The sequence below is a fragment of the Phyllostomus hastatus genome, unplaced genomic scaffold (genome assembly GCF_019186645.2).
Source record: "Phyllostomus hastatus isolate PE091 unplaced genomic scaffold, TTU_PhHast_1.1 phas_scaffold_501, whole genome shotgun sequence".
Lineage (NCBI taxonomy): Eukaryota > Metazoa > Chordata > Mammalia > Chiroptera > Phyllostomidae > Phyllostomus > Phyllostomus hastatus.
In genome coordinates, this window is record NW_025334033.1 from 9,314,941 (window position 1) to 9,329,666 (window position 14,726).

At 39.9% G+C, this 14,726-nt stretch overlaps 1 protein-coding gene across 2 annotated transcripts in view; it reads right to left on the reverse strand.

Annotated features, from left to right (window-relative positions):
• Positions 1 to 7,518: 7,518 nt before the first annotated feature.
• Positions 7,519 to 14,726, reverse strand: part of EXD1 (exonuclease 3'-5' domain containing 1) — a 33,639-nt gene continuing 26,431 nt past the window's right edge. For both annotated transcript variants that reach the window (XM_045823604.1, XM_045823603.1), the window contains one exon: positions 7,519 to 8,175. In XM_045823604.1, coding sequence (XP_045679560.1) covers positions 7,519 to 8,175 — 657 coding nt within the window. The remainder of the gene's footprint in view (positions 8,176 to 14,726) is intronic.

Consider the following 14,726-nt stretch of genomic DNA (forward strand, 5'->3'; position numbering starts at 1 on the left):
TTTTGTTTTATACCATGAATGGATGTATAATTTTGGCAAAAAATTTTTGGTAGATATTGAGATAATCATATGATCTTTCTCCTTTATTCTGTTAATATTATACATTACATTTACATGTTAAACCACACTTGCATTCCTGGAACAAATTCCACTTGGTAATTATGTATTACCCTTTTTATATATTTCTAGATCCTATTTGCTAATATTTTGTTAAGGACTTCTGCATCTATTTTCATGAAGGATATTGGTCTATAGTTTTCTTGGAGTGTCCTTTTCTGGTTTTGGTGTCAGAGTAATGATGGCCTCATAAAATTAGTTGGAAAGTGATCCCTCTTTTTCATTTCCTGGAAGAATTGCTTTTATTGCTTCCTTAGGTAGAAATTCACCAGTATAGCTATCTGGGTACAAAGTTTGCATTGGAGAAAGCTTTAAATTATGGATTCAATTTGTTTAATTGATTTAGGGCTATTCAGGTATTCTTCTTCAATCATTTTGCTAATTTGTGTTTCAATGAATTTGCCTACTTCAACTAAGTTGTTCAATTTGTGGGCATAGAGTTGTTTGAAGTAGTCTCTTGTTATCCTTTTAATATATGTAGTTTCTCTAATGATAATCTCTGTTTCATTTCTGATATTAGCAATCTGTCTTTTTTTTTTCTCTTGGTCAGTATGGTTAAAGGCTTAGCAATTTTATCAATCTTTTCAAAGAATCAGGGTTTAGTTGTATTCATTTTTCTCCATCTACTTTTTTTTTATCCTCACCTGAGGACATTTTTCATTGCTTTTAGAGAAAGTAAGAGAGAGAGAGGGAGGGAGAGAGACACAGAGAGATAGAGACAGAGGTAGAGATAGAGGTAGAGGTAGAGATAGAACTAGAGATGAGACAGAGGTAGAGAGAGAAACATCGATGTTAGAGAGAAACATCAATTGGTTGCCTTCTCATACACAACCCAACCAAGATGGAACTCATAGAGTGGGTATGTGCCCTGCCTGGAAATCAAACCTGCAATCCTTCTCTCTCAGGGATGGCTCTCCAACCAATTGAGCCACACCAGCCAGGGCTTTGTCTACTTTTTACTTCACTGATTTCTATTCTTATTATTCATTTTATGGTCTACTTACCCCAAGTTTAATTTACTCTTCCTTTTTTTTTTTTTTTAGCTTAAGGTGAATATTGAGATCACTGGTTGTAGATCTTATTTTATTGCATAAGTATTTAAAGATATAAACTTCCTTCTATGCTTAACTTTAGCTGTTTTTTACTGCAACCAACAGTAAAAGCACACATGCCTCAGGCATACAACTGAGAAAAAAAGTTTCACAGAATAATGCTTTCCCATACTATTTGCAATGCACTGATATTTTCTATTCTATTCCATTGTTTCAGACATGCTGTTCATAACTGATTAAATTGAAGCATAGTCTAGACATTTTTTTTGCAATGACTTATGTTATTTTAAGATTGGGTTGCTCATTATGCCCTGATTACAGTTTGACAGTACTTCCTGTTCGAGGAGCTCTATTAAACTGTAGAGTCAAAGGCTCATATATAAGAGTATGTAGAATAGAATGTATTAAACTTCGTTTTAGGGTGAACTTAGAAATTTAGCTGAGATCCTTTTTATATAATAATAAACAAATTTTCTATGATATCCCTGATGAGAGCTCTGAATATGTTTGAAAGATACCTTTTACCATGAGTATATAGACTTTGGTTTTAGAGTTCCTATGATTAAATATTTATCCATAATATTGTCCTTACAGATCAGACATTCAAATGTTTCCAATATTATGTTCTCATTAATCATTATAATATCCAATGTAGGTAAGCTACAAAAAAATGACGATAACCTTTCAGATTTATGCATGAAGAAGAATTTTGAAAGTCAAAAGTATGCCATGCCACTTGAAAAAAAATCTAATGCTCTCAATGGTGCCTCATAACTACAAAAATTCAAGGCAGCAATATAATTGACTAACACTTTTGTAAAGTAACTTAACAAGAGCTGTAAAACTTTTGAAGAAACAAAAGCAAGAAAACTTCTTTGACCTACTAATTCTATTTCTGGAATTTCATTGTAACAAAATTATTCAAATCAAGCGGGAAATTTTGAAATAAGCTTTGAAAAATGCATCAATAAGGAATTGGAAACAACCTCAAAAGGTCAAAATACAGTTGAAAAAACTGTACTGCATCCTGTAAGAAACATTATATAGTAATTTAAAATCTTTACAGAGGTTAACAGTGTAAGAAAACATTCACATATAAACATATACATGTGTATATGATTACAACCATGTAGGGAAAAAAACTATGCATTAACACTGGAATTAACAAAAATGTTACCTGCTTTTTCTGTCAGGTTAGAGAAATAGTAAATTTTTTATTTTCCTGTATTTTCCAAATTCTACTTAATAGCATATGAATTTTAAAATATAACACCTATTAAAACTATTGGCTATTAGGATTATATAATGGAAAAATACATGATATAAAAAGCACCGTAAGGCCCAGGCTGGTGTGGCTCAGTGGATTGAGTGCTGGCCTGTAAACCATGGGGTCACCAGTTCTATTCCCAGTCAGGGCACATGTCTGGTTTGTGGGCCAGGTTCCCATTTGGGAGCATGAGGAAGGCAATCAATTGATGTATCTCCCTCACATCTATGTTTCTCTCCTTGTCTTTCTTCCTCCCTTCCTCTCTCCAAAGATGAATAATAAAACCTTTTAAAAAAACAATAAGTGTATTTACTGTATAGTTGTGACTATATATCAGATACGTATGTATATACAGAGATGAGAGAGAAAAGTGAAAGAAAATGCCAACATGCTAAATGGGATGATAAGTATTTTTTCTCTTTGTTTTCTAAATTTTATGTAAGATATTTTACTTTTATAATACAGTATAAATGCCTTTTTGGTAAGTATATCTGGCTATTTACCCCCATGCTCCTTAGGTTTGCCCCAGGCCTTATCTCATTTTGCTGCTGGCACTTAACCTAGTGTTAAAACAATGAGAAGCATTAAAAATCTGTTGTGTTACAGAAATGGGATTTTTGCAAACTATTTTCAGCAGAGGATAAAATCCCTGAATGAAATCTCTACTAATTATGTAATAAATAATTATGACTTGAGATGCAATAAAACCTATTATTTTAAAAGATACTTGCAGCCCTGGCTGGAGTAGCTCAATGGATTGAGCGCAGGCTGGGAACCAAAGTGTTGCAGGTTCGATTCCTAGTCAGGGTACATGCCTGGGTTGCAGGCCATGACCCCTAGCAACTGCACATTGATATTTCTCTCTCTCTCTCTTTCTCCCTCCCTTCCCTCTCTAAAAATAAATAAATAAATATATATTAAAAAAAAAAGATACTTGCAAGCCCTGGCTGGTATAGCTCAGTGGATTGATCGTGGGCTGCAAACCAAAGTGTCGCAGGTTCGATTCCCAGTCAGGGCACATGCCTGGGTTGTAGGCCATGGCCCCTGCAACCACACATTGATGTTTCTCTCTCTCTCTCTCTCTTTCTCCCTCCCTTCCCTCTCTAAAAATAAATAAATAAAATCTTTAAAAAAAACTATGTGTAAAAAAAAGATACTTGCTAGTATCTTTTAAAAAATTCTATTGTATTATGTTAGGATTTATTAAGCCTACAACCAGATTGGAGGCAAAGATGCTGCAGTGATTTTTCCCACTATAGACAAAAGAGCACTGGATGGACCAAGAAGCAAGAAACACTGGTTCTATCTCAATGCTGCATTTTTGTTCAGGGAAGTGATTCATCTCTGTTTTCTAATTCCCAAACTAAAAAGATCAGATTATTTGTAAGAATATATAATCACAGTTCATGTACACAAAGATCAGATGAGAAAGATCAGACTTGAGTAGGATTCAGGAAATTTCTATCGATTGGAGCAAATCCCCAAGGGTCTCGAAAAGCAGGCAGTACGGTTTATGAGCTCTGAACTAGAAATATGGTCAGTAAAGAACTTGACCATGGGTTGGGATAAGAACCCAACATTTCTCTAAATTCTGGGCAAATTTAGATATCTGAGAAAAGGGACAGAGCACCAGCAATAGGGTTTAAACAATCCAGGGATTTTTTACAATCTAGCAAAGGATATAATTTCATGGTAGGATCTGACATACCCATGGAATTTAGGTAGGCACTCCAGGCTAGATGAGGATGTAGAGAAAAATGCAATCCCAGAATATGAGTGTTGCCCTGACAAAATATGGTAATGAAAACTGAAGACTCATTTAGTCTGGGAGTTAAAGTACGCAAATAGCACTGCCCAACAGAACTTTCTGAAACAGTGGAAGTCTTCTATATCTGCAATGTTCAATATGGTAGCCACTGAGCACATGGGCATACTGAGTGCTAGGAATATGGCAGGTGCAACTGGAGAACTAAATTTTAAATTTTATTTTAATTTTATTTATTTATTTTTTTACTTACTTACAGAATGGAAAGGAGGGAGAAAGAAAGGGAGAGAAACTTCAATGTGCAAGAGAAACATTAATCAATTGCCACTCACATGCCCCAAACTGGGGACCTGGCCAGCAGCCCAGGCATGTGCTCTGATGTGGAATTAAATGGATGACCTTTAGGTTTGCAGGATGACACCCCAACCACTGGGCCACACCTGTCAGGGCTTTACTTAAATTTAAATAACCATGTATGGCTTGTGGCTATCATATCGAGCAGTACAGCAAAAGTCCAACACAGTCCTATTATTCTTTTAAAGTATAGTCATAAAACATACATAATGAAAGAAGAATCCTTTTTTAAATGTAAAGGATATTATGTTTTTCTTTGCAGCCAGTATAAATGAGTGTGTATGTGTGCGTCACAGACACACACACACTGTGCGGTAACTTAATGGTTCCATAAAGCTAAACCAATTCCAGGAATTTTATAGGAATTCATGCCATTTCCAGAATAAACCTAGATTAATCACATTCTGGGCTCAATCTGAAGCTACATTCACCCACGATGAACCAGAAATCACCCTGGTCCCAGTGACCTTCTAAACTAAGGACAAAGTGAGACACAGCAAATGCAGGCTTAGCAGAATGCTCTTTGGCCTGCCTTCATCTTAACCTTAGACTAAATCTGGGCTCTAGAATTTGAAAGGGCACTACTCTGCTCTCGGTGGAATTCCTAATTGAATCAGCTGATGCAGACAAGGATATTCCTAATCATAGATTGTCCCTATGTTTCCCTAAGTACAATGAATAATAGAATCCTATAAAAGTCTAATTACATATTTCTAAACTGGACTCTGAACATAGAAATCCAGACATATTCCAATTTATTCCTACCCTGAAACAGTTAAGAAATGCAAGAGATAACCTAATGTCAAAACAGGTTTACTAATTACTGTACACAAAAGAATATGAGCAACTTGCAAGTATCTACATAAAAAAAAAGGGTTGGTACTGTTATAGAACAGACCCAGGCGGGGGGAGTGAATGATATACTATTACCAAATGGACCCACCCTTGTGCTCCGTGGGTCCCCCCATACTAGGTTTGCCTTGCCCACTGTGAGGGAAAGATGTCTCTCAATGCCAGAGATTGGTGAAAAGGAAAGGGAGCATTTATTTTAAAAGCTATACACACTTAGAGTAATGACTTAATGTCTTCATTTAAAATGCTAAAGCCCTTTGGAATACCCACACATGCACAAAGACCTTCCTTCTCCCTCTGCCCAGTCCGGGGTACCTTATCTCAGGAAAAGAAGTAGAAATCCATGGCTCAGGTTCCCAGCGCCACCAGCTGTGTCATTGCTGCCATCTCCAGTTAATCCAAAACCATGTGACACCTTCTCATGGCCCACCAGCAAGAGTCCTTTTACCCCTTTCCTTCCCAGCAAGGTCTCTCCTGCCTCCTAAGCCACGTGGCAAAAAGGGAGCACCCTAAAGCTTCATGGTCCAAACTTTTGCTAAAGCCACGTGGTCCCAAAAAAAACCCCAGCATGGCTGCTGTGCCTGGGTTTAAATCCCAGCGCCAATCTTCCCCTGCAGCACCATTTCTGACTCCTCCCACAATTGGCTACACTTTCTAGCATTCCCATATTTTTCCAGCTTTACTGGGCTGCCATAGTAAGTCCAGGCAGGTGTGGCCCCATGGTATGGAGCCAATCATCTCCAAGTTCTCACACAGGTGCTATAACCAGGGGGAGTTGCCTCCCAGTTACATCCAGAATTGAAGTCACTCCCATCCCCCTGGCTCAAAGCAGGGCCACAGCTATTTAACATATCTATGAAATCAGTTAAAGGTTATAGATATGTTAAATGACCACGCCAGAGGTTATCTACAAAACTGTTGCTGTTCACAACAACTCTCAATGTCCCTACTTCATGCATCCCATCCCCCAGTTCAGACTTGTGGGGGTGAGGACATCTTATATATATATTTTTTTCTAATATTTTCTGGACACCCTGAGTTTTGGACCCCATTACAAATTCCCATTTGCCTCCCCACTTTGGCTGCAGCCTGTTACAGTACAAGCTGCCTTTCTTTCACCCTAAGACAGTATACCAACTCCCAAGAAAATAGAGTGGAATCAAAATTAAAGTTTACATAACAAACACACTCAAAAGAAGCCCAAGCTTTGTTAGAAAAATGGACAAAATGTTCTAAAAGTAAATTGACTGAAAAGAAATTAAAACTAGAACATTGCTTCCTATAAGAATAGCTATTGTTTGTCTACGATATAAGACAACACATTCAAAATTCAAAAATAAAATTAACATTTTTAGCTTTATTGAGATATAACTGACAAATTAAAGTCAATATTTTAAGAGGTTAAAAGAACTAATAAAGTTGTCAGGTACCAATTATTTTTAAACTTACGGCTAAGAGTGTTCATCAACCCTCTTCAACCCAAAAAACACAACAAAAACATAAAAGTATAGATTCTTCGAAATGTTAAACCCAAGGATTTCCCTTTCTTCAAACACTCTAAACCCAAGAAATGAGAAATAATTCACTCTGGCCACTGGGGACATTTCTTCTGCCCAGTGACACAATCAGAAAGTTTACTTCTTTCATTATTTAACTTACTCATTCCCATCCTAATCAAATTACAGGAATGCAGGAGTAAGCAAGAGGATATAATTTCCCCTGAAGGCCCTGGCTGAGCAGCTCAGTTAGTTAGAGCACCATGCCAATACACCAAGGCTATGGGTTCCATCCTGGGTAGTATTGGGAATCAACCAATGACCAATGAATGCATAGATGGGTGGAACAACAAAATGATGTTTCTCTCTCTCTCCCTTGCTCTCTCTCTAAAATCAATCTTTAAAAAATCTTCAAATGAGGATTAAAATAAATCAGTAGATAAAAACAATTTTTAAAAAGAATCTTTAAACAAAATTAAATAAATTTAATTTCCCCTGAAGCCTATGACTGAGGCATAACTAAATTTATAACATGAGATACTTAAACACTGAGGAAAGCCGTGATGGTAAGGGAGGTGAGCCACCTCTGTGGCCTACAGAATGAACTGCAGATCTCTAAGGCAGATCTGATGAAGAACTTATCCAGGAATCAGTCTCCTCCAAAGCTGGGCAGGGAGGAAGTGTAGGGAGCACAGCTTTTCTAAAAGTATGAAAGGTGTCACTTGGAGACACTCTGGTTTCCTGAGGAAGGGAAGGAGACACTAAGCCATCTTGTTTTGTACATTTTAGGTCTTCTTTGTTTTCCACCATCAGTAATTGTTCTATCTCCTCTTTCAAAGATAAATTTGCTTGAAATTCTTTTTTGGGAATCATTAGGCATTCTTTCTGATTTGTTGCCTGGTCTTCTGACCCCTCTGACTCAGGGCAAATGATTTTCATACCGGAATCCTCACGGACTTCTTGTTTTATGGGAGGTAAATGTGGAAGTTCTGTTGTTGTTTTTCCACTCTTTGCTTCTTCTTTCAGCAAATTTCCATCTTCATTGGATGTAAAACTTAGAGCTTTATCTAGCCTAGAATTTTCACAAAGTAAGAAACTTCTTACTTTTTCCTCTCTCCTTGTTGTCTCTGTCACTGATTTCTTCGGATGTAACACTGTCCTTATTAAAAGTCCCTGTGCATTCATCCTATATTCTTTTGCAGCTTTCTCTCTGCGCTGCTTCTGGAAGTCCTTGAGTTGAAGCAGTTCCTCTGGAAGCTCCATGCATGTAGGCTAAGAAAAGAAAATGAACACCAGTCTACTGTAACTAAACTTCTGAATATGCCTTAAAACCACTTCTGCTATACTTAACAGTATTTGGCCAGCAAGAAGCTATTCAAATGTATTCTCACAGCACCCTCTAGTGTCTGTAACTATACTATGATTTTTCACGTAACAAATAATTTGATTCCAGTTTTGAGTGTGTCTTTGTGTGTCTATCAAAACTATACAGTAAAAAGTATGTCTCCCAACTGTGATTACATAAATACTACATAATGAATATATTTAGAAAATGTCTTCAACTTCTGGTCACGACAGTGGCATAGGTAAACATGGCTTGCCTTCTTCCACAACCACATCATATTTACAACTAAACTATAGAACAATTATTCAGAACCATCAGAAATCAAGCTGAACAGAAGACCTACAACTACAGAATTAAAGAAGAAACTACATTGAGACTGGTAGGAGGGGTGGAAATGCAGAAAGGTTGGTCCAACACCTATATGTGGCAGATAAAAATTGACAGGAGTATCTTAGGAGCAAAGGGTCCCAGCCCCAACCCAGGATTCCAGTACCAGGTAGAGAAGTCACCATATTTCTGGCTGTTAAAACTGGTAGAGACTTCCGGCCAAGATGAAGGCATAGTTAGACACACTGTGCCTCCTCGCATAACCAAGATTGAAACAACAACAATTTAGAAACAGAATAACAACCAGAACTGACAGAAAATTGAACTGTATGGAAGTCGGACAACAAAGAAGTTAAAATAGACCCGTTCATCCAGACCAGTAGGAGGGGCAGAGTCAGGCAGCTAGGCGCGGATCGAGACTCGAAGAGCAGAGACTTGAAGAGCAGTGCTGGGACTGGTCTGAGGTGCACAAGACCACAGCAGGTGGACCCTGGGCATGCGAGCAGCAGCTGACAGACCCCGGCCGAGGGGTGGCAACCAGCAGACCCAGCAAGGCAACGATTGTGAAGCAAGACACTGCGAGCAACCCAGGATCACAGCGCTGGGAAATAGAGCCTCCGGACACTGACTGAAAACACCTGTGGGCAGTTGAAGCACAGGGAGAGACTCCCAGCCTCACAGGAGAGTGCATTGGAAAGTTCCACGGGGTGCACAAACCCACCCACACGGGAATTAGCACCAGAGGGGACCAGTTAGTTTGGGGGAAGGGACCAAGGTCCGATGGAGAGTGGAGCATGCACCTTTGTTCCCTGTCGGACCCCAGCCCCACATACAACGTCACAACCCAGCAACTGGGGGGCCCCGCCCTGGTGAACACTTAAGGCTCCACCCCTCATATGTAACAGGTGTGACCAGACCAAAGGAAAAAAAAAGATGGCTCAAACAGAATTGAAAGCCCCACAACCAATACTTTTAAGTGACCAAGAGATAGCCAACCTATCAGATGCACAGTTCAAAGCACTGATGATCAGGATGTTCACAGAATTGGTTGATTTTGGTTGCAAATTAGATGAAAAAATGAAGGCTATGCCAAGTGAAATGAAGAAAAATGCACAGGGATCCAATAGTGATGGAATGAAAGCTGAGTCTTGCATCAGTGGACCAGAAGGAAGAAAAAAACATACAATCAGAAAAGAATTAAAAAATAAGAATTCAAAAAAATGAGAAGAGGCTTAGAATCTCCAGGACATCTTTAAACGTTCCAACATCCGAATTATAGGGGTACCAGAAGGGGAAGAGGAAGAGCAAGGAATTGAAAACTTATTTGAACAAATAATAAAGGAGAACTTCCCCATTCTGGCAAAGGAAATAGACTTCCAGGAAGTCCAGGAAGCTCAGAGTCCCATAGAAATTGGACCCAAGGAGGAACACACCAAGGACCATCATAATTATATTAGCCAAGGTAAAAATGAAGGAGAGAATCCTAGAAGCAGCAGGACATAAGGGGACAGTTACCTACAAAGGAGTTCCCATCAGACTGTCAGCTGATTTCTCCAAAGAGACCTTGCAGGCAAGAAGGGGCTGGAAAGAAGTATTCAAAGCCATGAAAGGCAAGGACCTACATCCCAGATTGCTCTATCCAGCAAAGCTTTCACTTAGAATGGAAGGGCAGATAAAGTGCTTCTCAGATAAGGTCAAGTTAAAGGAGTTCATCATCACCTAGCCCTTATTATATGAAATGTTAAAGGGGCTTATCTAAGAAAAACAAGATAAAAAACATGTATAGTAAAATGACAGCAAACTCACAATTATTAACCATACCCAAAACAAAAACAAAAACAAACTAAGCAAACAACTAGTACAGGAACAGAACCACAGAAATGGAGATGACATGGAGGGTTAGCAACAGGGGAATGGGGAGAGGAGAGAGGGGGAAAAGGTACAGAGAATAAGTATCATAGATTGTAGGTAGAAAACAGACAGGGGGAAGGCAAGCATAGTATGGGAAATGTAGAAGCTAAAGAACTTATGACACATGGACATGAACTAAACGGGGGGAATGTGGGTGGGAGGGGGTGTGCAGGGTGGAGGGGAATGAAGGGGGGTTAATGGGACAACTATAATAGCATAATCAATAAAATATATTTTAAAAAACTGGTGGGGATTGAAGCTGTGGAAGACAGAAACTGCTGGACTCCCTGCTAGTTCCTCTTAAAGGACCTGTGAGGCTCAGGCTCAGACTCACTCCCTCTGAGCTCCAGCATGGAGGCAGAAGATTAAAAGCATTAGAGACATACAGGGAAGAAATGAATTGTCCAGTATCAGATCAGAGATGGGGGGGCATTTTTCTACCAGACAGAAGTGTAGGCACAGGCCAGGTTTCCTTTTCTAAGCCCTCCCCAAACTAAGCCACACAGCCAGCAGACGGGCACCATATCTGAGACTCCAGCAACCTGGCTCACACTGTTTGCCCCACCCTAGTGATTCCCTGAGGCTCTTCCCCACCCAAGATTTGAGCCTACCCAAATATTTCCAGTGGCTTTTCCATGTGAATGGATTATCTTGGTCCATGCTTCAGATTTTCCTAAATTCAATCAAACAAACAGCTTCTGGCTTCAGTGAGCCCCATACCTCATGTTAGGTTGCCTCACGCAGCAGGAGCAACAGCCGGCCTTGCTTCAGATTGGCCTCTTGTAGGTACCTCCAAGCCCAGCACAAGTAGCAGTCATCTGCAGATCACTTTGTAACTTATACTGTGTGACTCTGGACTGAATACAGGTGGTGGCTGACCGTGCATGTGTCAACAACAATCAAGGCTCAAGTACAACAGGAGGGAGTATACAGCCCACACAGTGCCCACAGCTTAAGTACCCAGCTTGGATAATAGGGGAGGAAGCTGTGTACCGGACCCTAAAGGACACTCTACCAAGCCTGGGAGATGTGGCACCTCTATTTAATACATAGAATCAAACATACGGAGGCTACCAAAATGAGGAGACAAAGACACATGGCTCAAATAAAAGAACAGAATAAAACTCCAAAAAAAGAACTGAACAAATGGAGACAAGCAAGCTATCAGATGCAGAGTTCAAAACACTGGTTATAAGGATTCTCAAGGAACTTACTGTACTTTGCCATGTATGATGCACACTTTTTGCCCAAAATTTTCAGGGAAAAATAAGGATGCATGTTATACATGGGTATAATGATTACATACCATGGTATATAATAATGGGCATAACAATCCCAGGTATAATGCACACAAAACCATGGGTGTGCATTATACATGGCAAAATATGGTAGGGAGAACTTCAACAGAGTAAAAGATCCAGCCAGAAATGAAGGATACACTAATTAAAATAAAGGACAATTTATAGGGAATTAACAGTAGAGTAGATGAAGCCAAGGATAAAAACAGCCACTTGGAATATCAGGAAGCAAAAAACAACTAACCAAAGAGCAAGCTCTTCTTACAGAAGAGCAAGAAGAAGAAAAAAATAAGGATAGCCTTGGCTGCTATAGCTCAGTGGACTGAGCACTGGCCTGCAAACCAAAGAGTCACTGGTTCAATTACCAGTTGGGGCACATGCCTCGGTTGCAGGCCAGGTCCCCCACTGGGGGAATGGAAGAGACAACCACACATTCATGTTTATTCCCTCCCTCTCCACATTCCCCTCTCTCTAAAAATAAATTAAATTAAATTAAGATGGTGTAAAGAGCCTCTGGGACAACTTCAAGTGTACCAACATGAGTATCATGGGTGTGCTGGAAGAAGAGAGCAACAAATTGGAAACTTATTTGAAAAAATGACAGAAAACTTCCCTACACTTGGAGAAGGAAATAGACATACAAGTCCAGGAAGCACAGAGATTCCTAAACAAGTGAACAAAAAAACAAAACAAAAAACAAACAAACAAACAAACAAACAAAAAACGCCCGTACCAAGACAAAGAGAATCTTAAAAGCAGCAAAAGAAAAGAAGTTATTAGCTTCCAGTCAAGATGGAGGCATAGGTAGACACACTGTGCCTCCTTGCACAACCAAAAGAAGGACAACAACAATTTAGAAATAAAAAACAACCAGAACTGACAGAAAATCAAACTATATGGAAGTCTGACAACCAAGAAGTTAAAGAAGACAGTTTCATCCAGAGTGGTAGGAGGGGCAGAGATGGGCAGCCAGGTGGAGAGGACTTGTGGCGAGGCGGCAGCTGGAGGACCCAGGAAGGAGGTGGATTGTGGAGCAGGGTGGGCAAGGCTGCAGCTGGTGGACTGGGCGGTCCCACATTTGTACACAGATAAACCAAGAGGAACAACTAGGGAGCAAGACAGACTGCACAACCCAGGATCCCAGCATGGGAAAATGAAGCCTCAAACCACTGATTGAAAACACCGGTGGGGGTTGAGGCAGCAGGAGAAACTCCCAGCTGTACAGGAGAGTTTGTTGAAGAGACCCACAGGGTCCTATAGAACATACACAAACCCACCCACCTGGGAATCAGCACCAGAAGGGCCCAATTTGCTTGTGGGAAGTGGGGGAAGTGACTGAAATCCGGCAGAGAGCAGAGCAAGCGCCATTGTTCCCTCTCGGACCCCACCCCCACACACAGCGTCACAACCCAGTGATGTGGGTTGCCTGCCTGGGTGAACACCTAAGGCTCTTCCCCTCACTACATAACAGGCGCATCAAGACAAAAAAAAATGGCCCAAATGAAAGAACAGATCAAAGCTCCAGAAAAAATACAACAAAGCAACGAAGAGGTAGCCAACCTATGAGATGCACAGTTTTAAACACTGGTAATTAGGATGCTCACAGAATTGGTTGAACTTGGTTGCAAATTAGATGAAAAAAATGAAGGCTATGCTAAGTGAAATAAAAGAAAATGTACAGGGAACCAACAGTGATGGGAAGGAAACTGGGATTCAGATCAATGGAGTGGACCACAAAGAACAAAGAAACATCCAACCAGAAAAGAATGAAGAAACAAGAATTCAAAAAAATGAGGAGAGACTTAGGAACCTCCAGGACATCTTTAAACATTCCAACATCCAAATCATAGGGGTACCAGAAGGGGAAGAGGAAGAGCAAGGAATTGAAAACTTATTTGAATAAATAATAAAGGAGAACTTCCCCATTCTGGTAAAGGAAATAGACTTCCAGGAAGTGCAGAGAGTCCCAAAGAAGTTGGACCCAAGGAGGAACACACCAAGGACCATCATAATTATATTAGCCAAGGTAAAAATGAAGGAGAGAATCCTAGAAGCAGCAGGACATAAGGGGACAGTTACCTACAAAGGAGTTCCCATCAGACTGTCAGCTGATTTCTCCAAAGAGACCTTGCAGGCAAGAAGGGGCTGGAAAGAAGTATTCAAAGCCATGAAAGGCAAGGACCTACATCCCAGATTGCTCTATCCAGCAAAGCTTTCACTTAGAATGGAAGGGCAGATAAAGTGCTTCTCAGATAAGGTCAAGTTAAAGGAGTTCATCATCACCTAGCCCTTATTATATGAAATGTTAAAGGAGCTTATCTAAGAAAATAAAAAACATGTATAGTAAAATGACAGAAAACTCACAATTATTAACAACCACACCTAAAACAAAAACAAAGGCAAACAACTAGAACAGGAACAGAACCACAGAAATGGAGATGACATAGAGGGTTAGCAACAGGGGAATGGGGAGAGGGAAAGAGGGGGAAAAGGTTCAGAAAAATAAGTAGAATAGATGGTAGGTAGAAAATAGACAGGGGGAGGTTAAGAATAGTATCGGAAATGTACAAGCCAAAGAACTCATGTGTACAACCCACGGTCATCAACTAAAGGGGAGGAACATGGGTGTGAGGGGGTGTGCAGGGTGGAGGGGAGTGAAGGGGGGAAAATGGGACAACTGTAATAGCATAATCAATAAAATACATTTAAAAAAAAGTTCAAGGGCAAAAAAGAAAAGCAGTTAGTTACCTACAAGGGAGCTCCACGAGACTCTCAGTTGATTTCTCAAAAGAAACTTTGCAGGCTAGAAGGGATTGGCAAGAAATATTCAAAGAGATGAAAAGCAAGGACCTACAACCAAGAATATTCTACCCAGCAAAGTTATCATTTAGAATCAAAGGATGGATAAAGAGCTTCCCAGACAAGAAGAAGCTAAAGGAGTT